Source organism: Balaenoptera acutorostrata, chromosome 3 (genome assembly GCF_949987535.1).
Source record: "Balaenoptera acutorostrata chromosome 3, mBalAcu1.1, whole genome shotgun sequence".
Taxonomy (NCBI): domain Eukaryota; kingdom Metazoa; phylum Chordata; class Mammalia; order Artiodactyla; family Balaenopteridae; genus Balaenoptera; species Balaenoptera acutorostrata.
The window spans coordinates 104,901,791-104,926,299 of NC_080066.1; the positions used below are offsets into that span (position 1 = coordinate 104,901,791).

A 24,509-nucleotide genomic window follows, 5' to 3' on the forward strand; every position below is an offset into this window, starting at 1 on the left:
TGAATTTAGGAGAAACAGTTATCTACTGTGGTCTTGAAGGGGTATTTTTATGTGGGAGCATCTGTGTGTAGACTGTGTGAGTCCAATATTTTTGTTGTGAGGACTGGTTTTTGCATGGATGCTAGCCACATCTTTCCTCAGAGTGTGTTAGCCATTATCCTTTTAATAGGGGGTGGGATTTGTGTTGTGGTGTCCAGAGCCTCCCCTGGATTTTGGGTGGGGCCTCCTCTTTTTTCCATGGCTGTAACAGCCCTGTCAGGGGTAGGGTCCACTCCTCAGTTCTTGGAGTAGAAGCCCTGAGGGTCATATTTGATAAGGTCCATTGCCCTTGAGTGTGTGCCCTGCCCCAAAGGAGGTGACCACTGAAGCATGTAAAGCCCATGCAGTCACAGCAAACCTATGTCCCACTGGTGCAGGCATCCATGATTCTGACCAGAATCAACCCAAGGTCACAACCCTTTCTCTGTTGCATTTGTACCAGACTTAGTGCTAGGCTATGGTGTGGAGTGGGCTGGTGCTGGGGGCCAAGGCACTGTGGCTGCAGGAATCGAGGTGGTTGTGCTGCCACCTGCAACCTGGGCTGCCTCTGTAGCAGGCCTCTCCCAGGGCCTATCTGCCCCAGAGCCGACTCTAAGCTTCTGTGTGGGGTGAATGGAGCTGGAGCACTACTGCCAAGAAACAACTGCTGCCTACTCCTCCCCAGGGGCTCTCCACCCGAGACATTCGTTTCTGTGGCACCACCCAGTGTGCATGCCAACAAAGTCCCCTATGGCCAGACCCACCCCCACTATCAGTGTGCTGATAATCACCTCCAAAGTTCTGCCTGGACCACACCCAAGGCCCTCTGGGCTGTCTCTGCACAGCTAGACCAAGTCCTCTCCCAGGGTCCATCCATCTGAGATTCAGCACCCAGCTGCTGCATGTACTAGCAGCCCTCCCAGCACACGATTTGGTCAGGGAAGTGTGACAAGGCAGCAGCCATCAGCCCTGGTCTTTCTCCATCCTGATTGCTAGCAAGCCAGCATAAGCACAGTCCTTGCAAACAGAGTCTAAGCCCCTCCAGCCCTCTGTCTGTCCCAGTCTGTCTCTCAGCAGGCAAGAAGGCTCCCCAGGGCCAGGGCCAGCCCATGTGGACATTCCCTCCCTCACAGATCACTCCCAGGGGCACCAGTCCCATCCTGACGCCTTTCTTTTTTTTTTTTCCCCTATCCTACCTGGTTACATGGAGATCTTTCTTGCAGCTTTGGTTCTATAAGAGATCTTCTGGCAGTTTCCAGTTGGTTTTCTGTGAAACTTGTTTCATATTTAGATGTATTTTCTTTCTCTTTTTTTAAATAATTAATTAATTTATTTATTTTTGGCTGTGTTGAGTCTTCATTGCTGGACACGGGCTTTCTCTAGTTGTGGTGAGCGGGGGCTACTCTTTGTTGCAGTGCGTGGGCTTCTCATTGTGGTGGCTTCTCTTGCTGTGGAGCACAGGCTCTAGGCACGCGGGCTTCAGTAGTTGTGGCATGCAGGCTCAGTAGTTTGTGGCTCACGGGCTCTAGAGCACAGGCTCAGTAGTTGTGGCTCATGGGCTTAGTTGCTCTGCAGCATGTGGGATCTTCCCAGACCAGGGCTCAAACCCATGTCCCCTGCATTGGCAGGCAGATTCTTAACCACTGCGCCACCAGGGAAGCTCTGTATTTTCTTTTTAATATATCAGCATTGGTTCTTTAATTATGACATGTACATTTAAATATTTTTGATGTATTTGTGGGGAAAGGTGATCTCCACGTCCTCCTACATTGCCATGTTGATCCTCCTCTCTCATTGTGCTTTTTTAAAAATTGAAGTATAGTCGATATACAGTACTATATAAGTTATAGGAGTAAATGTAGTCATTCACAATTTTTAAAGGCTATACTCCATTTATAGTTATTATAAAATATTGGCTATATTCCCTGTATTGTATAACATATCCTTGTAGCTTATTTCATACATAATAATTTGTACCTCTTAATAGCACCAACTCCTTTCCTCTCCCCACTAGTTTGTTCTCTATATCTGTGAGTTGCTTCTTTTTTGTTTATTGACTAGTTTGTTGTAATTTTTAGATTTCATATATAAGTGATATCATACAGGGTTTGTCTTTGTCTGACTTATTTTACTAAGCATAGTATTCTCTAGGTCCTTCCTTGTTGCTGCAAATGGAAACATCTCATTGTTTTTTTTATGGCTGAGTAGTATTCCACTGTGTGTGTGTATGTATATATATATATATATATATATATACACAGCATCTTCTTCATCCACTCATCTGTTGATAGGCACTTAGGTTGCTTCCATATCTTGGCAATTGTAAATAATGCTGCTGTGAACATTGGGGTGCATGTATCCTTTCGAATTATAGTTTTCTCTGGATATATGCCCAGGAGTGGGATTGCTGGGTCATATGGCAACTCTATTTTTAGTTTTTTAAGGAACCTCCATATTGTTTTCCATAGTGGCTGCACCAATTTACATTCCCACCAACGGTGTGCAAGGGTTCCCTTTTCTCCACATCCTCACAAACATTTGTTATTTGTGTTCTTTTTTTAAAAAAATTATTATTTATTTATTTATTTATTTTTGTCTGTGTTGGGTCTTCGTTTCTGTACGAGGGCTTTCTCGAGTTGCGACAAGCAGGGGCCACTCTTCATCGCGGTGCGCGGGCCTCTCACTATCGTGGCCTCTCTTGTTGCGGAGCACAGGCTCCAGACGCGCAGGCTCAGTAGTTGTGGCTCACGGGCCTAGTTGCTCCGTGGCATGTGGGATCTTCCCAGACCAGGGCTCGAACCCGTGTCCCCTGCATCGGCAGGCAGATTCTCAACCACTGCGCCACCACTGAAGCCCTTGTGTTCTTTTTGATGATAGCCATTCTAACTGGTGTGAGGTGATATCTCGTTGTGGCTTTGATTTGCATTTCCCTGATGGTTAACAATGTTGAAAATCTTTTCATGTGTTGGCCATCTGCATTTCCTCTTTGGAAAAGTGTCTGTTCACTTCTTCTGCACTTTTTTTTTTTTTTTTGGCTGCGTTGGGTCTTTGTTGCTGCACGTGGTCTCCCTCTAGTTGCAGCAGGCGGGGGCTACTCTTCCTTGCTGTGCACAGGCTTCTCATTGCAGTGGCTTCCCGTGTTGTGGAGCATGGGCTCTAGGTGCGCAGGCTTCAGTAGTTGCAGCACAGGGGCTCAGTAGTTGCAACACGCAGGCCCTAGAATGCGTGGGCTTCAGTAGTTGCAGTACGGGAGCTCCGTAGTTGCGGTGCATGCGCTCTAGGGCACACAAGCTTCAATAGTTGTGGTGCGCAGGCTCAGTAGTTGTGGCGCGTGGCCTGCAGATTGCAGGCTCAGTAGTTGTGGCGCATAGGCTCAGTTACTCCAGACCATGTGGGATCTTCCCAGACCAGGGCTTGAACCTGTGTCCCCTGCATTGGCAGGTGGATTCTTAACCACGGAGGTCCCTGCACATTTTTAAATTGGATTTTTTTTTTACATTGAGTTGTATTAGCTGTTTATATGTTGTGGATATAAACCTCTTATTGGTCATGTCATTTGCAAATATATTGTCTTATTCAGCAGGTTTTTTCATTTTGTCGATGGTTTCCCTTGCTGTGCAAAAGCTTTTAAGTTTAATTAGGTCCCATTTGTTTACTTTTTATTTTATTTCCTTTGCTTTAGGAGACGGATATAAAAAATTATTGCTATGATTTATGTTAAAGAGTGTTCTGCCTGTTTTCCTCTGAGAGTTTTATGCTTTTGGTCTTCCATGTAGGTTTTTTTTTTTCTTTTTTTTGGCTGCGTTGGGTCTCCATTGCTGCACATGGGCTTTCTCTAGTTGTGTCAAGTGGGGGCTACTTTTTGTTGTGTGTGCAGGCTTCTCATTGCAGTGGCTTCTCTTTGTTTTGGAGCACAGGCTCTAGGCACGTGGGCTCAGTAGTTGTGGCACACGGGCTTAGTTGCTCCAGGGCATGTGGGATCTTCCCGGACCAGGGCTCGAACCCGTGTCCCCTGCATTGGCAGGCGGATTCATAACCACTGCACCACCAGGGAAGCCCCCATTTAGGTTTTTTATCTATTTTGTGTTTATTTTTGTATATGGAGTTAGAGAATGTTCTAATTTCATTCATTTACCTGTAGCTGTCCAGTTTTCTCAGCACCACATATCAAAGATATGTCTTTTCTCCATTGTATATTCTTGTCTCCTTTGTCATAGATTAATTGAACATAAGTGTGTGGATTTATTTCTGGACTCTCTAGTCTATCCATTGATTTTATGTGTCTGTTTTTGAGCCAGTACCATATTGCTTTGATGACTGTAGCTTTTATAGTATAATCTGAAGTCAGGGAGCATGAGTCCTCCAGCTCTGCTCATTTTCAAGATTTTTTGGGCTATTTGGGGTCTTTTGTGTCTCCATACAAATTTTAAAATGATTTCTTCTAGTTCAGTGAAAAATGCTATTGGTATTTTGATAGGGATTGCATTGAATCTGTAGATTGCCTTGGGTAGTATGATCATTTTAGCAATATTAATTCTTCCAATCCAAGGACATGGTATATCTTTCCATCTGTTTGTATCATCTTCAATTTCTTTCATTGGTTTCTTATAGTTTTCCAAGTACAGGTCTTTTATCTCCTTAGGTAGGTTTATTCCTATGTGTTTTATTCTTTTTTTTTCTGTTTCTTTTTTAAATTTAACTTTTATTTTATATTGGGATATAGTTGATTTACAATGTTGTGTTAGTTTCAGGTGTACAGCAAAGTGATTCAGTTATACATACACATATATCTATTCTTTTTTTCTCTTTCTTTTATTATAGACTTTTTTACATGTCTATAAAGTTATTATTAGTTTGTATATTGTTTAATTTAAACATTTTCTATTCCTCTATTGAAGTACATTTATTCCAATTTTTGATATTAAAAGCTAAGTTTTTAAGTTGAAGTTAAGAGACACTACTATGTATAAAATAAATAAGCAACAAGGATATATTGTACGGCACAGAGAAATATAGCCATTATTTTGTAATAACTTTAATTTTTTAATTTTTATTTTATCAATATATTGGAGCATAGTTGATTAACAATGTTGTGTTAGTTTCAGGTGTACAACAAAGTGATTCAGTTATGCATATACATGTATCTATTCCTTTTTCAGATTCTTTTCCCTTTTGGGTTATTACAGAATATTGAGCTGCATTCCCTGTGCTATACGGTAGGTCCCTGTTGGTTATCTATTTTAAATATAGCAGTGTGTACATGTCAATCCCAAACTTCCAGTCTATCCCTCCCCCCTACACTTCCCCACTGGTAACCATAAGTTTGTTCTTTAAGTCTGTGAGTCTGCTTCTGTTTTGTAAATAAATTCACTTGTTTCATTTTTTTTTTAGATTCCACAAATAAGCGATATCATATGATATTTGTCTTTCTCTGTCTGTCTTACTTCACTTAGTATGATAATTTCCAGATCCATCCATGTTGCTGCACATGGCATTATTTCATTCTTTTTTATGGCTGAGTAATATTCCATTGTATATATTTACCACACCTTCTTTATCCATTCATCTGTTGATGGACATTTAGGTTGTTTCCATGTGTTGGCTATTGTAAACAGCACTGCCATGAACATTGAGGTGCATATATCCTTTTGAACCATGTTTTTCTCCAGATATATGCCCAGGAGTGGGATTGCTGGATCATATGGTAGCTCTATTTTTTAGTTTCTTAAGGAACCTCCATACTGTTCTCCATAGTGGCTGTACCAATTTATATTCCCACCAACAGTGTAGGAGGGTTCCCTTTTCTCTACACCCTCTCCCAGCATTTATTGTTTGTAGATTTTTTGATGATGGCCATTCTGACTGTTGTGAGGTGATATCTCATTATAGTTTTGGTTTGTGTTTGTCTAATAATTAGTGATGTTGAGCATCTTTTCATGTGCCTGTTGGCCATCTGTATATCTTCTTTGGAGAAATGTCTGTGTAGGTCTTCTGCCCATTTTTTGATTGGGCTGCTTGTTTTTTTGATACTGAGCCAAATGTGTTGTATGTAAGTTTTGGAGACTAATCCCTTGTTGGTTGCATTGTTGGCAAATATTTTTTCCCATTCTGTAGGTTGTTTTTTCATTTTCTTTATGGTTTCCTTTGTTGTGCAAAAGCTTTTAAGTTTAATTAGGTCCCATTTGTTTATTTTTGTTTTTATTTCCATTACTGTAGGAGGTGCATCCAAAAAGATACTGCTGTGATTCATGTTAGGACGTCCTGCCTATGTTTTCCTTTAGGAGTTTTATAGTATCCGGTTTTACATTTAGGTCTTTAACCCATTTTGAGTTTATTTTTGTGTATGGTGTTAGAGAATGTTCTAATTTCATTCGTTTACATGTAGCTGTCCAGTTTTCCCAGCACCATTTATCAAAGAGACTGTCTTTCCTCCATTGTATATTCTTACCTCCTTTGTCATAGATTAATTGACCATAAGTGCATGGGTTTATTTCTGGGCTTTCTGTCCTGTTCCATTGATCTCTATTTTTGTTTCTGTGCCAGTACCATACTGTTTTCATTACTGTAGCTTTGTAGTATAGTTTGAAGCCAGGGAGCATGATTCGTCCAGCTCAGTTTTTCTTTCTCAGGATTGCTTTCACTATTTGGGGGTCTTTTGCGTTTCCATACAAACTTTAATTTATTTTGTTCTAGTTCTGTGAAAAATACCATTGGTAATTTGATAGGAATTGAATTGAATCTGTAGATTGCCTTGGGTAGCATAATCATTTTAACAATATTGATTCTTCCAATCCAAGAACATGGTAAATCTTTCCATCTGTTTGTGTCATCTTCAGTTTCTTTCATCAGTGTCTCATAGTTTTCAGAGTACAGGTCTTTTTCCTCCTTAGGTAGGTTTATTCCTAGGTATTTTATTCTTTTGGATGTCATAGTAAAAGATATTGTTTCCCTAATTTCTCTTTCTGATCTTTCATTGTTAGTGTATAGAAATGCAACAGATTTCTTTGTATTAATTTTGTATCCTGAAACTTTACTGAATTCATTGATGAGTGCTAGTAGCTTTCTGGTGGTATCTTTAGGATTTCCTGTGTATAGTGTTAATATCATGTCATATGCAAACAGTGACTGTTTTACTTCTTCCTTTCCAATTTGGATTCCATTTATTTCTTTTTCTTGTGTGATTGCTATGGCTAGGACTTCCAATACAATGTTGAATAAAAGTGGCGAGAGTTGGCATCCTTGTCTTGCTCCTGATCTTAGAGAAAATGCTTTCAGCTTTTCACCATTGAGTATGTTATTAGCTGTATGGCCTTTATTATGTTGAGGTAGGTTCCCTCAATGCCCACTTTCTGGAGGAATTTTTTATCATAAATGAATTTAGAATTTTGTCAAAAGCTTTTTCTGCATCTATTGAGATGATCACATGGTTTTTATTCTTCAGTTTGTCAATGTGGTATACCACATTGATTCATTTGTGCATATTGAAAAATCGTTGCATCTCTGGGGTAAATTCCACTCAGTCATGATGTATGATCCTTTTAATGTATTGTTGCATGTGGTTTGCTAAAATTTTGTTGAGGATTTTGCATTCGTGTTCATCAGTGATATTGGCCTACGATTTTCTTTTTTGTATAATATCTTTGTCTGGTTTTGGTATGAGGGTGACATTTGCCTTGTAGAATGAGTTCAGAATTGTTCCTTTCTCTTCAGTTTTTTTTGGAATAGTTTGAGAGTGATAGGTGTTAACTCTTCTCTAAGTGTTTGTTAGTTAAGAATTTTTCAATTACTGATTCAACTTCATTACTCATAATTGGCCTGTTTCTATTTTCTATTTCTTCCTGGTTAAGTCTTGGGAGATAGTACCTTTCTAAGAATTTGTCCATTTCTTCTAGGTTGTCCATTTTATTCACATATAGTTCATAGTAGTCTCTTATGATGCTTTGTATTTCTGTGTGTCCATTGTAACTTCTCCTTTTTAATTTCTGATTTTATTTATTTTTGCCATCTCCCTTTTTTTCTTTTGGAATCTGGCTAAAGTTTTTTGTTTGTTTGTTTTGAATTTTATTTTATTTATTTATTTTTTATACAGCAGGTTCTTATTAGTTATCTATTTTATACATATTAGTGTATGTATGTCAATCCCAATCTCCCAGTTCATCCAACCCCACCACACCCCTGCTTCCTCCCATATGTTTGTTCTCTGCATCTGTGTCTCTAGGGTCTGGCTAAAGTTTTATCAATTTTGTTTATATTTTTAAAGAACCAGCTGTTACTTTCATTGATCTTTTCTATTTTTTTTTAGTCTCTATTTCATTTATTTCTGCTCTGACCTGATGATTTCTTTCCTTCTACTAATTTGGGTTTTGTTTGTTCTTTTCTAGTTCCATTAGACGCAAGGTTATGTTGTTTATTTGAGATTTTTCTTGTTTCCTGAGATAAGGTTGTATCACTATAAACTTCCCTCTTAGAAATGCTTTTGCTGCATCCCATATGTTTTGGATCATCATGTTTTCATTTTCATTTGTCTCTAGGTACTTTTGATTTCCTCTTTGATTTCTTCAGTAATCCATTGGTTGTTTAGTAGCATATTGTTTAGTAACCACGTGTTTTGTTTTGTTTTGTTTTGTGGTTTTTCTCTTTTAGTTGATTTCTAATCTTGTAGCATTGTGGTCAGAAAGGATGCTTGATATGATTTCAATTTTCTTAAATTTCCCAAGGCTTGTTTTGTGACCTAGTATGTGATCTATCCTGGAGAATGTTCCACGTGCACTTGAAAAGAATGTGTATTCTGCTCCTTTCAGACGGAATGCTCTCTATATAAATTAAGTTCATTTGTCTAATGTGTTATTTAAGGCCTCTGCTTACTTACTGATTTTCTGTCTGGATGATCTGTCAATTGATATAATTGGGTTTTGGTTTTTTTTTGTAACTGGGTTTTTTGTTTTGTTTGTTTGTTTTTTTATACTGCAGGTTCTTATTAGTCATCAATTTTATACACATCAGTGTATACATATCAATCCCAATTGCCCAATTCAGCACACCACCATCCCCACCCCACCGCAGTTTTCCCCCCTTGGTGTCCATATATCTGTTCTCTACATCTGTGTCTCAACTTCTGCCCTGCAAACCGGCTCATCTGTACCATTTTTCTAGGTTCCACATACATGCGTTAATATACAATATTTGTTTTTGTCTTTCTGACTTACTTCACTCTGTATGACAGTCTCTAGATCCATCCACGTCTCAACAAATGACTCAGTTTCGTTCCTTTTTATGGCTGAGTAATATTCCATTGTATATATGTACCACAACTTCTTTATCCATTCATCTGTCGATGGGCATTTAGGTTGCTTCCATGACCTGGCGATTGTAAATAGTGCTGCAATGAACATTCGGGTGCATGTGTCTTTTTGAATTATGGTTTTCTCTGGGTATATGCCCGGTAGTGGGATTGCTGGATCATATGGTAAATCTATTTTTAGTTTTTTAAGGAACCTCCATACTGTTCTCCATAGTGGCTGTATCAATTTACATTCCCACCAACAGTGCAAGAGGGTTCCCTTTTCTCCACACCCTCTCCAGCATTTGTTGTTTGTAGATTTTCTGATGATGCCCATTCTAACTGGTGTGAGGTGATACCTCATTGTAGTTTTGATTTGCATTTCTCTAATAATTAGTGATGTTGAGCAGCTTTTCATGTGCTTCTTGGCCATCTGTATGTCTTCTTTGGAGAAATGTCTATTTAGGTCTTCTGCCCATTTTTGGATTGGGTTGTTTGTTTCTTTAATATTGAGCTGAATGAGCTGTTTATATATTTTGGAGATTAATCCTTTGTCCGTTGATTTGATTGCAAATATTTTCTCCCATTCTGAGGGTTGTCTTTTCGTCTTGTATATGGTTTCCTTTGCTGTGCAAAAGCTTTGAAGTTTCATTAGGTCCCATTTGTTTATTTTTGTTTTTATTTCCATTACTCTAGGAGGTGGATCAAAAAAAATCTTGCTGTGATTTATGTCAAAGAGTGTTCTTCCTATGTTTTCCTCTAAGAGTTTTATAGTGTCCGGTCTTACATTTAGGTCTCTAATCCATTTTGAGTTTATTTTTGTGTATGGTGTTAGGGAGTGTTCTAATTTCATTCTTTTACATGTAGCTGTCCAGTTTTCCCAGCACCACTTATTGAAGAGACTGTCTTTTCTCCATTGTATATCTTTGCCTCCTTTGTCATAGATTAGTTGACCATAGGTGTGTGGGTTTATCTCTGGGCTTTCTATCTCGTTCCATTGATCTATGTTTCTGTTTTTGTGCCAGTACCATATTGTCTTGATTACTGTAGCTTTGTACTATAGTCTGAAGTCAGGGAGTCTGATTCCTCCAGCTCTGTCTTTTTCCCTCAAGACTGCTTTGGCTATTCGGGGTCTTTTGTGTCTCCATACAAATTTTAAGATGATTTGTTCTAGTTCTGTAAAAAATGCCATTGGTAATTTGATAGGGATTGCATTGAATCTGTAGATTGCTTTGGGTAGTATAGTCATTTTTAAAATATTGATTCTTCCAATCCAAGAACATGGTATATCTCTTCATCTGTTGGTATCATCTTTAATTTCTTTCATCAGTGTCTTATAGTTTTCTGCATACAGGTCTTTTGTTTCCCTAGGTAGGTTTATTCCTAGGTATTTTATTCTTTTTGTTGCAATGGTAAATGGGAGTGTTTCCATAATTTCTCTTTCAGATTTTTCATCATTAGTGTATAGGAATGCAAGAGATTTCTGTGCATTAATTTTGTATCCTGCAACTTTACCAAATTCATTGGTTAGCTCTAGTAGTTTTCTGGTGGCATCTTTAGGATTCTGTATGTATAGTATCATGTCATCTGCAAACAGTGACAGTTTTACTTCTTCTTTTCCAATTTGTATTCCTTTTATTTCTTTTTCTTCTCTGATTGCTGTGGCTAGGACTTCCAAAACTATATTGAATAATAGTGGTGAGAGTGGACATCCTTGTCTCGTTCCTGATCTTAGAGGAAATGCTTCCAGTTTTTCACCGTTGAGAATGATGTTTGCTGTTGGTTTGTCGTATATGGACTTTATTATGTTGAGGTAGGTTCCCTCTATGCCTAGTTTCTGGAGAGTTTTTATCATAAATGGGTGTTGAATTTTGTCAAAAGCTTTTTCTGCATCTATTGAGATGATCATATGGTTTTTTTTTTTAAATGTCTTCCTTTTTTTTTAAAATTAATTAATTAATTTATTTTTGGCTGTGTTGGGTCTTCGTTTCTGTGCGAGGGCTTTCTCCACTTGCGGAGAGTGGGGGCCACTCTTCATCGCGGTGCACGGGCCTGTCACTGTCGCGGCCTCTCTTTTTGCGGAGCACAGGCTCCAGACGCGCAGGCTCAGTAGTTGTGACTCACGGGCCCAGCCGCTCCGCGGCATGTGGGATCTTCCCAGACCAGGGCTCGAACCCGTGTCCCTGCATTGGTAGGCAGACTCTCACCCACTGCGCCACCAGGGAAGCCCAGGTCATATGGTTTTTATTCTTCATTTTGTTAATATGGTGTATCACATTGATTGATTTGCGTATATTGAAGAATCTTTGCATCCCTGGGATAAATCCCACTTGATCGTGGTGTATGATCCTTTTAATGTGTTGTTGGATTCTGTTTGCTAGTATTTTGTTGAGGATTTTTGCATCTATGTTCATCAGTGATATTGGTCTGTAATTTTCTTTTTTTGTAGTATCTTTGTCTGGTTTTGGTATCAGGGTGATGGTGACCTTATAGAATGAGTTTGGGAGTGTTCCTTCCTCTGCAATTTTTTGGAAGAGTTTGAGAAGGATGGGTGTTAGCTCTTCTCTAAATGTTTGATAGAATTCACCTGTGAAGCCATCTGGTCCTGGACTTTTGTTTGTTGGAAGATTTTTAATCACAGTTTCAATTTCATTACTTGTGATTGGTCTGTTCATATTTTCTGTTTCTTCCTGGTTCAGTCTTGGCAGGTTATACCTTTCTAAGAATTTGTCCATTTCGTCCAGGTTGTCCATTTTATTGGCATAGAGTTGCTGGTAGTAGTCTCTTAGGATGCTTTGTATTTCTGTGGTGTCTGTTGTAACTTCTCCTTTTTCATTTCTAATTTTATTGATTTGAGTCCTCTCCCTCTTTTTCTTGATGAGTCTGGCTAATGGCTTATCAATTTTGTTTATCTTCTCAAAGAACCAGCTTTTAGTTTTATTGATCTTTGCTATTGTTTTCTTTGTTTCTGTTCCATTTATTTCTGCCCTGATTTTTATGATTTCTTTCCTTCTGCTAACTTTGGGTTTTGATTGTTCTTCTTCCTCTAGTTCCTTTAGGTGTAAGGTTAGATTGTTTACTTGAGACTTTCTTGTTTCTTTAGGTAGGTTTGTATAGCTATAAACTTCCCTCTTAGAACTGCTTTTGCTGCATCCCATAGGTTTTGGATCGTCGTGTTTTCATTGTCATTTGTCTCTAGGTATTTTTTGATTTCCTCTTTGATTTCTTCAGTGATCTCTTGGTTATTTAGTAACGTATTGTTTAGCCTCCATGTGTTTGTGTTTTTACATTTTTTTTCCCTGTAATTGATTTCTAATCTCATAGCGTTGTGGTCAGAAAAGATGCTTGATATGATTTCAATTTTCTTAAATTTACTGAGGCTTGATTTGTGACCCAAGATGTGATCTATCCTGGAGAACGTTCCATGTGCACTTGAGAAGAAAGTGTAACCTGCTGTTTTTGGATGGAATGTCCTATAAATGTCAATTAAATCTCTCTGGTCTATTGTGTCATTTAAAGCTTCTGTTTCCGTATTTATTTTTATTTTGGATGATCTGTCCATTGGTGTAAGTGAGGTGTTAAAGTTCCCCACTATGATTGTGTTACTGTCGATTTCCTGTTTTAGAGCTGTTAGCAGTTGCCTTATGTATTGAGGTGCTCCTATGTTGGGTGCATATATATTTATAATTGTTATATCTTCTTCTTGGATTGATCCCTTGATCATTATGTAGTGTCCTTCCTTGTCTCTTGTAACATTCTTTATTTTAAAGTCTATTTTATCTGATATGAGTATAGCTACTCCAGCTTTCTTTTGATTTCCATTTGCATGGAATATCTTTTTCCATCCCCTCACTTTCAGTCTGTATGTGTCCCTAGGTCTGAAGTGGGTCTCTTGTAGACAGCATATATATGGGTCTTGTTTTTGTATCCATTCAGCAATCCTGTGTCTTTTGGTTGGAGCATTTAATCCATTCACGTTTAAGGTAATTATCGATATGTATGTTCCTATGACCATTTTCTTAATTGTTTTAGGTTTGTTTTTGTAGGTCCTTTTCTTCTCTTGTGTTTCCCACTTAGAGCAGTTCCTTTAGTATTTGTTGTAGAGCTGGTTTGGTGGTGCTGAATTCTCTTAGCTTTTGCTTGTCTGTAAAGCTTTTGATTTCCCCATCAAATCTGAATGAGATCCTTGCCGGGTAGAGTAATCTTGGTTGTAGGTTCTTCCCTTTCATCACTTTCAGTATATCATGCCACTCCCTTCTGGCTTGCAGAGTTTCTGCTGAGAAATCAGCTGTTAACCTTATGGGAGTTCCCTTGTATGTTATTTGTCGTTTTTCCCTTGCTGCTTTCAGTAATTTTTCTTTGTCTTTAATTTTTGCCACTTTGATTACTATGTGTCTCAGCGTGTTTCTCCTTGGGTTTATCCTGTATGGGACTCGCTGTGCTTCCTGGACTTGGGTGGCTATTTCCTTTCCCATGTTAGGGAAGTTTTCGACTATAATCTCTTCAAATATTTTCTCTGGTTCTTTCTCTCTCTCTTCTCCTTCTGGGACCCCTATAATGCGAATGTTGTTGTGTTTAATGTTGTCCCAGAGGTCTCTTAGGCTGTCTTCATTTCTTTTCATTCTTTATTCTTTGTTCTGTTCTGCAGCAGTGAATTCCACCATTCTGTCTTCCAGGTCACTTATCCATTCTTCTGCCTCAGTTATTCTGCTATTGATTCCTTCTAGTGTAGTTTTCATTTCAGTTATTGTATTGTTCATCTCTGTTTCTTTGTTCTTTAATTCTTCTAGGTCTTTGTTAAACATTTCTTGCATCTTCTCGATCTTTGCCTCCATTCTTATTCCGAGGTCCTAGATCATCTTCACTATCATTATTCTGAATTCTTTTTCTGGAAGGTTGCCTATCTCCACTTCATTTAGTTGTTTTTCTGGGGTTTTTTCTTGTTCCTTCATCTGGTATATAGCCCTCTGCCTTTTCATCTTCTCTATCTTTCTGTGAATGTGGTTTTTGTTCCACAGGCTGCAGGATTATAGTTTTTCTTGCTTCTGCTGTCTGCCCTCTGGTGGTTGAGGCTATCTAAGAGGCTTGATGGGAAGCTCTGGTGGTGGGTAGAGCTGACTGTTGCTGTGGTGGTCAGAGCTCAGTAAAAGTTTAATCCACTTGACTGTTGATGGGTGGGGCTGGATTCCCTCCCTGTTGGTTGTTTTGCCTGAAGCAACCCAACACTAGAGCCCACCTGGGCTCTTTGGTGGGGCTAATGACAGACTCTGGGAGGACTCACGCCAAGGAGTACTTCCCAGAACTTCTGCTGCCAGTGTCCTTGTCCCCACGGTGAAACAGAGCTACCCCCCCGCCTCTGCAGGAGACCTTCCAACACTAGCAGGTAGGTCTGGTTGAGTCTCCCCCGGGGTCACTGCTCCTTCCCCTGGGTCCCAGTGTGCACACTATTTTGTGTGCACCCTCCAAGAGTGGGGTCTCTGTTTCCCCCAGTCCTGTCGAAGTCCTGCAATCAATTCCCACTAGGCTTCAAAGTCTGATTCTCTGTGAATTCCTCCTCCCGTTGCCAGACCCCCAGGTTGGGAAGCCTGACGTGGGGCTCAGAACCTTCACTCCAGTGGGTGGACTTCTGTGGTATAAGTGTTCTCCAGTCTGTGAGTCACCCACCCACCAGTTATGGGATTTGATTTTACTCTAATTGTGCCCCTCCTACCGTCTCATTGTGGCTTCTCCTTTGTCTTTGGATGTGGGGTATCTTTTTTGGTGAGTTCCAGTGTCTTCCTGTCGATGATTGTCCAACAGCTAGTTGTGATTCTGGTGTTCTTGCAAGAGGGAGTGAGAGCACGTCCTTCTACTCCTGTAATTGGGTTTTAAAGTCTCCTACTATTATTGTGTTACTGTCGATTTCTCCTTTTATGACTGTTATTCCCCTTATATATTTAGATGCTTTTGTGTTGGGTGCATATATATTTACAATTGTTATATCTTCTTGGATTGATCCCTTGATCATTATGTAGTGTCTTTTTTTTGTCTCTTGTAACAGTCTTTATTTTGAAGTCTATTTTGTTTGATATAAGTATTGTTATTCAAGTTTTCTTTTGATTTCCATTTGCAGGGTATACCTTTTTCCATCCCCTCACTTTCAGTCTGTGTGTGTCCTTAGATCTGAAGTGAGTCTCTTGTTGGCAACATATATATGTGTTTTGTTTTTGTATCCATTCAGCCATTCTATGTCTTTTCTTTTTTAATATGTATTTATTTCTTTTATTTATTTGGCTGCTCTGAGTCTTAGTTGCAACACGCAGGATCTTCATTGCAGCATGTAGGATCTTTAGTTGTGGTGTGTGGGCTCTTAGTTGTGGCATGTGGGATCTAGTTCACTGACCAGGGATCGAACCCACGCCCCCTGCATTGGGAGCATGGAGTCTTAACCACTGGACCACCAGGGAAGTCCCAGACACTCTGTGTCTTTTGATTAGAGCATATAGTCCATTTACTTTTTTTTTTTTTTTAAAGGATTTTCTTATTTATTTATTTATTTATTTATTTTTGGCTGTGTTGGGTCCTCGGTTCGTGCGAGGGCTTTCTCCAGTTGCGGCAAGCGGGGGCCACTCTTCATCGCGGTGCGGGGACCGCTCTTCATCGCGGTGCGCGGGCCTCTCTCTACCGCGGCCCCCCCCGTCGCGGGGCACAGGCTCCAGACGCGCAGGCTCAGCAATTGTGGCTCACGGGCCCAGCTGCTCCGTGGCATGTGGGATCTTCCCAGACCAGGGCTCGAACCCGTGTCCCCTGCATTAGCAGGCAGATTCTCAACCACTGCGCCACCAGGGAAGCCCCCCATTTACTTCTTAAGTAAGTATTGATAAGTACTTATTGCTATTTTGTTCATTGTTTTGGGGTTGTTTTTGTAGGTCTTTTTTTCTTTCTTCTTTTGTTCTCTTGTGATTGAATGAATGTATTTAGTGTTATGTTTGGATCCTTTTTCTTGTTTGTGCTTATATTTATTATAGGTTTTTGGTTTGTGGTTACCATAAGGTTTTTGTATAGCTATATATATATATATATATATATTTATATATATATATATATATATATGATTGTTTTAAGTTGCTGATCTCTTAATTTCAAATGCATTTTAACAATTCTGCATTTGTTCTCTCCTCCTCTTATGATTACTGTTTTTGATATAATATTTTACATCTAATCATTTTGTGTATCCCTTAACTGCTTATTATGGATATATATATGATTTTACTACTTTTGTCTTTTTTTTTTTTTTAATTTATTTATTTTATTTATTTTTGGCTGTGTTGGGTCTTCGTTTCTGTGGGAGGGCTTTCTCTAGTTGTGGCAAGCGGGGGCCACTCTTCATCACGGCGCGCGGGCCTCTCACTATCGCGGCCTCTCTTGTTGCAGAGCACAGGCTCCAGACGCGCAGGCTCAGTAATTGTGGCTCACGGGCCCAGTTGCTCCGCGGCATGTGGGATCTTCCCAGACCAGGGCTCGAACCCGTGTCCCCTGCATTGGCAGGCAGATTCTCAACCACTGCGCCACCAGGGAAGCCCTCTACTTTTGTCTTTTAACCTTCCTACTGGTTTTGTGCATGGATGATTTCCTACCTTTACTGTATGTTTGCCTTGACTGATGGATGAGATTTTTCATTTCATAATTTTCATGTTTGTAGTTGTGGCTTTTCTTTTTTGCTTAGAGAAATTTTGTTTAACATTTCTTGTAAAGCTGGTTTAGTTGTGCTGAAGTCTTTTAGCTTTTGTTTGTCTGTAAAGCTTTTGATCTCTCCATCAAGTCTGAATGAGAGCCTTGCTGGGTAGAACATTCTTGGTTGTAGCTTTTTCCCTTTTGTCACTTTAAATATATCATGACACTCCCTTCTGGCCTACAGAGTTTCTGCTGAAAAGTCAGCTGATAGCTTTATGGGAGTTCCTTTGTATGCTATTTGTTGCTTTTCCCTTGCTGTTTTTATATTCTCTCTTTATCTTAATTTTTTCTCATTTTATTATTTATTTATTTATTATTATTTTTAAATTTATTTATTTTATTTATTTATTTTTGGCTGAGTTGGGTCTTCGTTGCTGTGCATGGGCTTTCTTCTAGTTGCGGCGAGCGGCAGCTACTCTTTGTTGCAGTGCACAGGCTTCTCACTGCGGTGGCTTCTCTTGTTGAGGAGCATGGGCTCTAGGCACATGGGCTTCAGTAGTTGTGGCTCGCGGGCTCTAGAGCGCAGGCTCAGTAGTTGTGGCGCACAGGCTTAGTTGCTCCATGGCATGTGGAATCTTCCTGGACCAGGGCTCAAACCCGTGTCCCCTGCATTGGCAGGCAGATTCTTAACCACTGTGCCACCAGGGAAGCCCAATTTTTTTCTCATTTTAATTATTATCTTGGTTTGTTTCTCTTTAGATTCATCCTGTGTGGGACTGTCTGTTTTCTGGCCTTGGGTGACTGTTTGCTTTCCCAGGCTAGGGAAGTTTTCAGCTATTATTACTTCAGATATGTTCTCTGCCCCTTTCTCAGTCTCTTTTCCTTCTGGACCCCTATCATGTGAATATTAGTGTGCTTGGTGTTGTCCCAGAGGTCTCTTAAACTGTCCTCATTTCTTTTCAATGTTTTTTCTGTTCAGTATCAGTGACTTCCACTACTGTAGCTCACTGATTGATTTCTAGATATCATTTAGTCTACTGTTGATCCTTCTAGTGTATTTTTCATTTTAGTTATTGTAGTCTTCATTTCTGTTGGGTTGTTCTTTATATTTTCTAACTCTTTGTTGAAAACTTCTAAGTTCTCACTCTGTGCATCCATCCTTCTCCTGAGTTCTTTGATCATCTTATGAGCACTACTGTGAACTTTTTTTCATGTAGATTTCCAATGTCCACTTCACTTACTTCTTCTTCTGGGTTTTTATCTTGTTCCTCTATCTGGAACATGTTCCTCTGTCACCTCATTTTGCCTACGTTGCTGTTTGATTTTTATATTTCTTCTAGGTTGTTTACATTTCCTGACCTTGGAGAAGTGGCCTTTTGTAGTACACGTCATACGTGTCCCAGCAGCATATTCCCCTCTTGTCACTCAAGCTATATGCTCTAGGTGTTCCCCCTATGAGAGCAGCATGGGTCCTTCTGTTGTGGCAGGCTGACTCTGTGGGCCATCTGGTGAACTTGTTTGGCCCCTGGTCTGGTTGCTTACCAGGCCCTGCTTTATGTGGAGGCTGCTGGCCACCAGTTGGCAAGACTGGGTCACAAGGCAGCTGACTGTGGAACCCCAGAAGTCCTCAGGGCTAGTGCCGGCTCACTGGTGAGCAGAATCAGGCGCCATAAGACTCCAGGGCTATTGCATACCCACTGGTGGGTGAAGTCAGGTCCTGGGGTTAATGCCAGCTTACTGGCAGGCAGAGTCAGGTCCTGGAGTCTGGTTGCAGGGCCCAGGTGTCCCAGAGCTGGTGTTAGATCACTGGTGGAGTGAGCCAGTTTCTGACACATTTGTGGGGGGTCCAGGGTGTCCTAAAGCTTGTGTTGGCATGCTAGTGGGCATGGCCAGAGCCCAGCCAGTCCCAGGTCAGGGTTTGGCCTGCTGGTGGGTAGGCTGGGTCTGCAAGCTGTGTGTTTGTGGTTTTCTTGTGTCTGATGTCTGCTCCCTGGTGGGTGAGGCTGGTCCAGATGCTAAAGCAGGCTCCCTGGAGGGCAGGGCCATGTCCAGAGGTGGCTATGGGCTCATGGAGTCTTAAGGCAGCCTGTCTGCTGATGGGTGAGGCTGTGTCCCCATCCAGTTAGTCTCTTTGCCTGAGGCATCCCAGCACTGACACCTGCAGGCTGTTGGGCCAGCATTGGGGTGGGTCCTGGGGCTACTACGCTAGAAGGAGGATTCCACAGTGGTGCTTGCCAGCAGCAGTGTCCATGTGGTAGAAGGAGCTCCCAAAAATGGCTGCTGCCAGTGTCTGTGTCCGGAGGGTGAGCTGCAGTTGCCTATTGTCTCTCTAAAAGATTCTTCAGGATCAGCAGGTGGGACTAATCCAAGCTCCTGTCAATTTACTGCTTCTTCTCTGGGTCCTGCAGTATATGAGATTTTGTGTGCACTCTTTAAGAGTGAAGTTTCTATTTTCTCCAGCCCCCTGGGATTCCTGAAAGTAAGCCCAGCTGACCTTCAAAGCCAAATGCTCTGGGGGTTCATCTTCCCAGTGCTGGTCCCCCAGGCTGAGGAGCCCAATGTGGGTCTCAGACCTCTCACTCCTCTGGGAGAACCTCTGCAACTGTAATTATTCTCCAGTTTGTGGGTCGCCCACCAGGGCTTATGGGACTTGACTATATCACAAGCCCGCCCCCGACCCATCTCTTTCTGGTTCCTTCTTTATGGCTTTATAGAAGTTCTTTTCTGGAAGGTTCTGGTCTTTTTCATCAATAGTTGTTCTGCAAATAGTTGTGATTTAGGTGTGCTCATGAGAGAAGATGAGCTCAAGGTCTTTCTATTCCGCCATCTCGGTTGATCTCCCACAGTGTTTATTTCAAAGCCTCACATAGAAACTTCAGTACAGTAATTCCTATGTGATTCAGCCCCAGATTCAAGTGTGTTAGGCTTGATTTTTGTCAGAGAAGCTCTGAGAGACAATTGCAGCCATCATTAGTTATACTGCAGCACTGTAGCACCAGGGTCTGTAGTTTACACTGCGGGTAACTAAAGCCCTCACACAGAAGTTTCATCCTGTTATCCCTGAGGACATTTCTTTGCCAAGAGCAAGTATGTTAGCCTTTGGTTAATGATTAAAGCAGAAAAGAGATCCTTGCAATAGGTTTCTTTAAGGTGACAGGTTTTCAGTGTCAACCTCTGGAGGAAGCACTTTAGGTGTCTGGAGAGGGTGTGGAGAAAAGGGAACCATGTTACACTGTTGATGGGAATGGAAATTGGTGCAGCCACTAAGGAAAACAGTATGGAGGTTCCTCAAAAAACTAAAAATAGAGTTGCCACATGATCCAGCAGTCCTACTCCTGGGCACATATCCAGACACAACTATAATTCAGAAAGATACATGCACCCCAATGTTCATTGCAGCACTATTCACAATAGCCAAGACATGGAAGCAACCTAAATATCCATCGATGGATGAATAGATAAAAAAGATGTGGTATATATATACAATGGAATATTACTCAGCCATAAAAAGGATGAAATAATGCCATTTGCAACAACATGGGTGGACCTAGAGATTATCATACTAAGTGAAGTAAGGCAGACAGAGAAAGACAAATATCATATAATATCGCTTATATAAGCGATATACTAAAAAAGTATACAAAGGAACTTATTTACAAAACAGAAACAGACTCACAGACTTAGAAAACAAATTTATGGTTACCAAAGGAGAAAGGTGCGGGGTGGATAAATTAGGAGTTTGGGATTAACATATACACACTACTACATATAAAATAGGTAATCAATAAGGACCTACTGTAGAGCACAGGGAAGTCTACTCAATACTCTATAATAACCTATATGGGAAAAGGATCTGAAAAAGAATAGATATATGTATATGTATAACTAAATCACTTTGCTGTGCCCCTGAAACTCACACAACATTGTAAATCAACTATAATATAAAATAAAAATCTAAAAATAAAAATATATATAAACATAAAAATACCTACCTTAAAAAAAGTATTAGGAGTATCAAGATCACATTGTACGAAAGAGAGCATGTGGGATGAGAGATATTGTTTGATGCTGTCTTTGTAAAATACAATCTGCTACACCCTGATTGCACTGTTTTTCCTTGGCTTGGTAATTTTCTCCAGCCCCTAAAAGGACAAAACTTTCTTTCTACCTCCCTCCCTTCCTTTCTTCCCTTTCTTTTTTCAGAAGTGAACCCTGTATGTTTGGCCAGCTTCTGAATAAGTGAAACTTTAAAAAAGAAGGTTTGTTTCTAGTGATTACAGCCAAAATCTAGGTACTCAGAATTAGTAACTAAACAGTAGATTGAAGATGTAGGTACTGGGTCTTTTCTGGGCTAGACAGTGTACTCCAAAACAGTTCTGTAACTCTAGTCTCTTCTCTGGCAGATAAAGAATCCTGTGAACAAGCTTCTGAAGTCAGTGAAGCACAAACTACAGATAGTGATGAGATAGTAACACCTGTATCTCAGAAATGTCCTAAGGCAGTAAGTATACTGGGGTAATCATTGTGCGTGAGCCAAAATTGTAAGTAATGACAGTGTGCTTAATGGCCATGTGTGTGACATTCAAATCCAGTTTTATTTAATGAACCAGATGGGAAATTCAAGTTATTTAATTAAATTTATGTTGCAAGTGAATGGAAGTCTGTTCATACAGGCAGGTGAAAGGATCATTTTCTTGATTTGGTATAAATAAGGACTGACTTCAACACTTCTCTCTCCCATTTGGATCCCTTGCCTGCCTCCTTCATTGTATATGGTGATTCACCCCAGCCTAAGTGATGCCCTTTTCTTTAAATCTACCTAAAGAGAGCAGGTTTACTTTGGGAGGTGGAGGCTGGAAGGATTCTTTGTGGGAGGGCTCAAAGAGATCACTCAGTTTCAGAAGGTTTTTACTCAACCTTTAAAACCTGTAATTACAATTATTTATTAAACATTTTGACCTCAGATCTGTTTTGGAACTAATTGAGGATACACACACACACACACACACACACACACACAAATCTATGAATAAATATCCACAGATATATTCACAATCATTGTATTGGAATATTGTGGGGTTTTAAATGAGGTAGAAAACGATCACTTTCGAGCTGCTAGAATGCTCCCTGGTACATTTGTAGGCACTCAATAAATATTTGTTGAATGAGTGGCTGAATGAAAGATTAAAATCTAACTGAGGATTATGAGCTTAGTTAGAAACAGTAAAGAAAAGCATAGGGTTTATTTTCTGAACTTTTATCTGTTATATCTTTTTTAGACATTATGTAATTAATATCTTGAGAAATGTTTGTAAGACAGATCAGAGCCATAGTATTAGAACTAGACAGTAACACCTTAGAGATCATAAAGGTGAAGAAAACCAAGTGATAAGTCCAGCATTGTAGCAGTAGTTAGTGAAAGAACTGGAACTTGAGCTAAAGTTTCTAAACCATGCACATCTCAGATCAACCCAAAAAGCAGTCAGCTGGTCAGCAAATTTTGGAACTACAAGTCAGAATACGTTAAAAATATTACCCTAAATTAAAGGCTCTTAAATAAGATCTCCTGTTAGAAAACATTTGTGTACCTAAAAATGTTGCTGGATAAACTAAATATGAAAACTGATCCCACTTAGTAAAAATTAGTGTTGTTACCAAATTAAACTTACAACACAGACACATATACTTGATAGCAGAAAAGCTTTATCAAAAGTCCAGACTCTTGTTCAACTTGTCCAAAAGAATTTGGACAAGGAACACAGAACACAAAGGATAAAAAAACACACAGGCTGAGGAGCAAAGAGAACAAAGAAGCAGGGGAATTTCCTGGCAGTCCGGTGGTTAGGACTTGGCACTTTCACTGCCATGGCCGGATTCAATCCCTGGTCAGGGAAATAAGATGGCGCAAGCTGTGTGGCACGGCCAAAATAAATAAATAAAAATTTTAAAAAAAGCAGTTTATTGAGGCTGAAGTGAAAGTTACACACTCAAAGAAGAGTGCAGGCATCCTCACAAGTGCGGAGCATACCACAAGGTTTTTTGATCCCCCTTTTATCTTATTTTTTTAGCCCTTTGAATGGGCGGGGGGGTCTTTTTGATTAGGGGTGGAATATTCATTGAGGGGACAGTTGGGGTGTGGCCTAGATTGCACCAGGTTGCATCAGCTCCCAGTCTTACGCCTTTGTCTCCTGGAGCCACTGTACATGTGCTCTAAGAACTGTTTTCCCTTAAATTTTCCCTTACTAGTCAACCACATGGGAAGGTCATACAGGGTCGTTGGCAATCTGCATTTTTACTGGGCATGCGCCATGGTTTTCATGGTCAGTGTTTCTTGTTCAGATGCTACAAAGTTTCTGTTTTAGATGCCATTTCTCCATGTGTCATGGTCTCATTAAGTGCAAAACAAGGAGGTGTATAGGCTGTCCTTGGGCCCAGCCCTGTCTTTCCTGCCTCATACTCAATCCTTTTTGTATTTCAAAATAGCTGGGCATGAAAGATGGAAGGAGTTGAAGGTCCAGAGACAGTACGTGAGCTCTGTCCCTTTATGTGCCTGGAGTCAGCCAGGGTAAAGGAGGAGGCAAGAGAGTGTAGTGTTTAGGAGCATGGAAATGTGTTTCAGACAGAAGTGGTTTAGATCCAGTCTCTGCTATTAATATCTATGCCGCTTTGGGGAAGTTATTGAACCTCTATTAGGCTCTGTTTCCTCATCTGTAAAGTGGTGATATTTTTTTTTCTTGAAGTATAGTTTATTTACAATGCTTCAGGTGTACAGCAAAGTGATTCAGTTATATATATTCTTTTTTCAGTTTCTTTTCTATTAGAGGTTATTACAAGATATTGAATATAGTTCCCTGTGCTATGCAGTTGGTCCTTATTGTTTATCTATTTTATATATAATAGTTTGTATCTGCTAATCCCATACTCCTTAATTTATCCCTCCCCCCTTTTCCCCTTTGGTAACCCTAGGTTTGTTTTCTATGTCTGTGAGTCTATTTCTGTTTTGTAAATAAGTTCATTTGTATCATATTTTAGATTCCATATATGTGATACCATATGATATTTGTATGTCTGTCTGACTTCACTTAGTATGATAATCTCTAGATTCATCCATATTGCTGCAAATGGCATTATTTCATTCTTTTTAATGGCTGAGTAGTATTCCATTGTATATATGTACCACATCTTCTTTATCCATTCACCTGTTGATGGACATTTAGGTTGCTTCCATGTCTTGGCTATTGTGAATAGTGCTGCTATGAACATAAGGGTGCATGTATATTTTTGAATTAGAGTTTTGTCTGGATATATGCCCAGGAATAGGATTGCTGGATCATATGGTAATTCTATTTTTAGTTTTCTGAGGAACCTCCATACTGTTTTCCATAGTGGCTGTATGAACTTACATTCCCACCAACAGTGTAGAAGGGTTCCCTTTTCTCCACATCCTCTCCAGCATTTGTTATTTGTAGACTTTTTAATGATGGCCATTCTGACCCGTGCGAGGTGGTACCTCATTGTAATTTTGATTTGCATTTCTCTAATAATTAGAGGTGTTGAC

The 24,509-nt window shown here is 40.0% G+C and overlaps 1 protein-coding gene across 1 annotated transcript in view; it reads left to right on the forward strand.

The window, feature by feature from the left end:
- The window catches only part of RPGRIP1 (RPGR interacting protein 1), a 92,267-nt gene that overhangs the window by 45,764 nt on the left and 21,994 nt on the right, over positions 1-24,509 (forward strand). Inside the window, 1 exon segment of the mRNA XM_057544544.1 lies at positions 21,355-21,452. Coding sequence (XP_057400527.1) covers positions 21,355-21,452 — 98 coding nt within the window.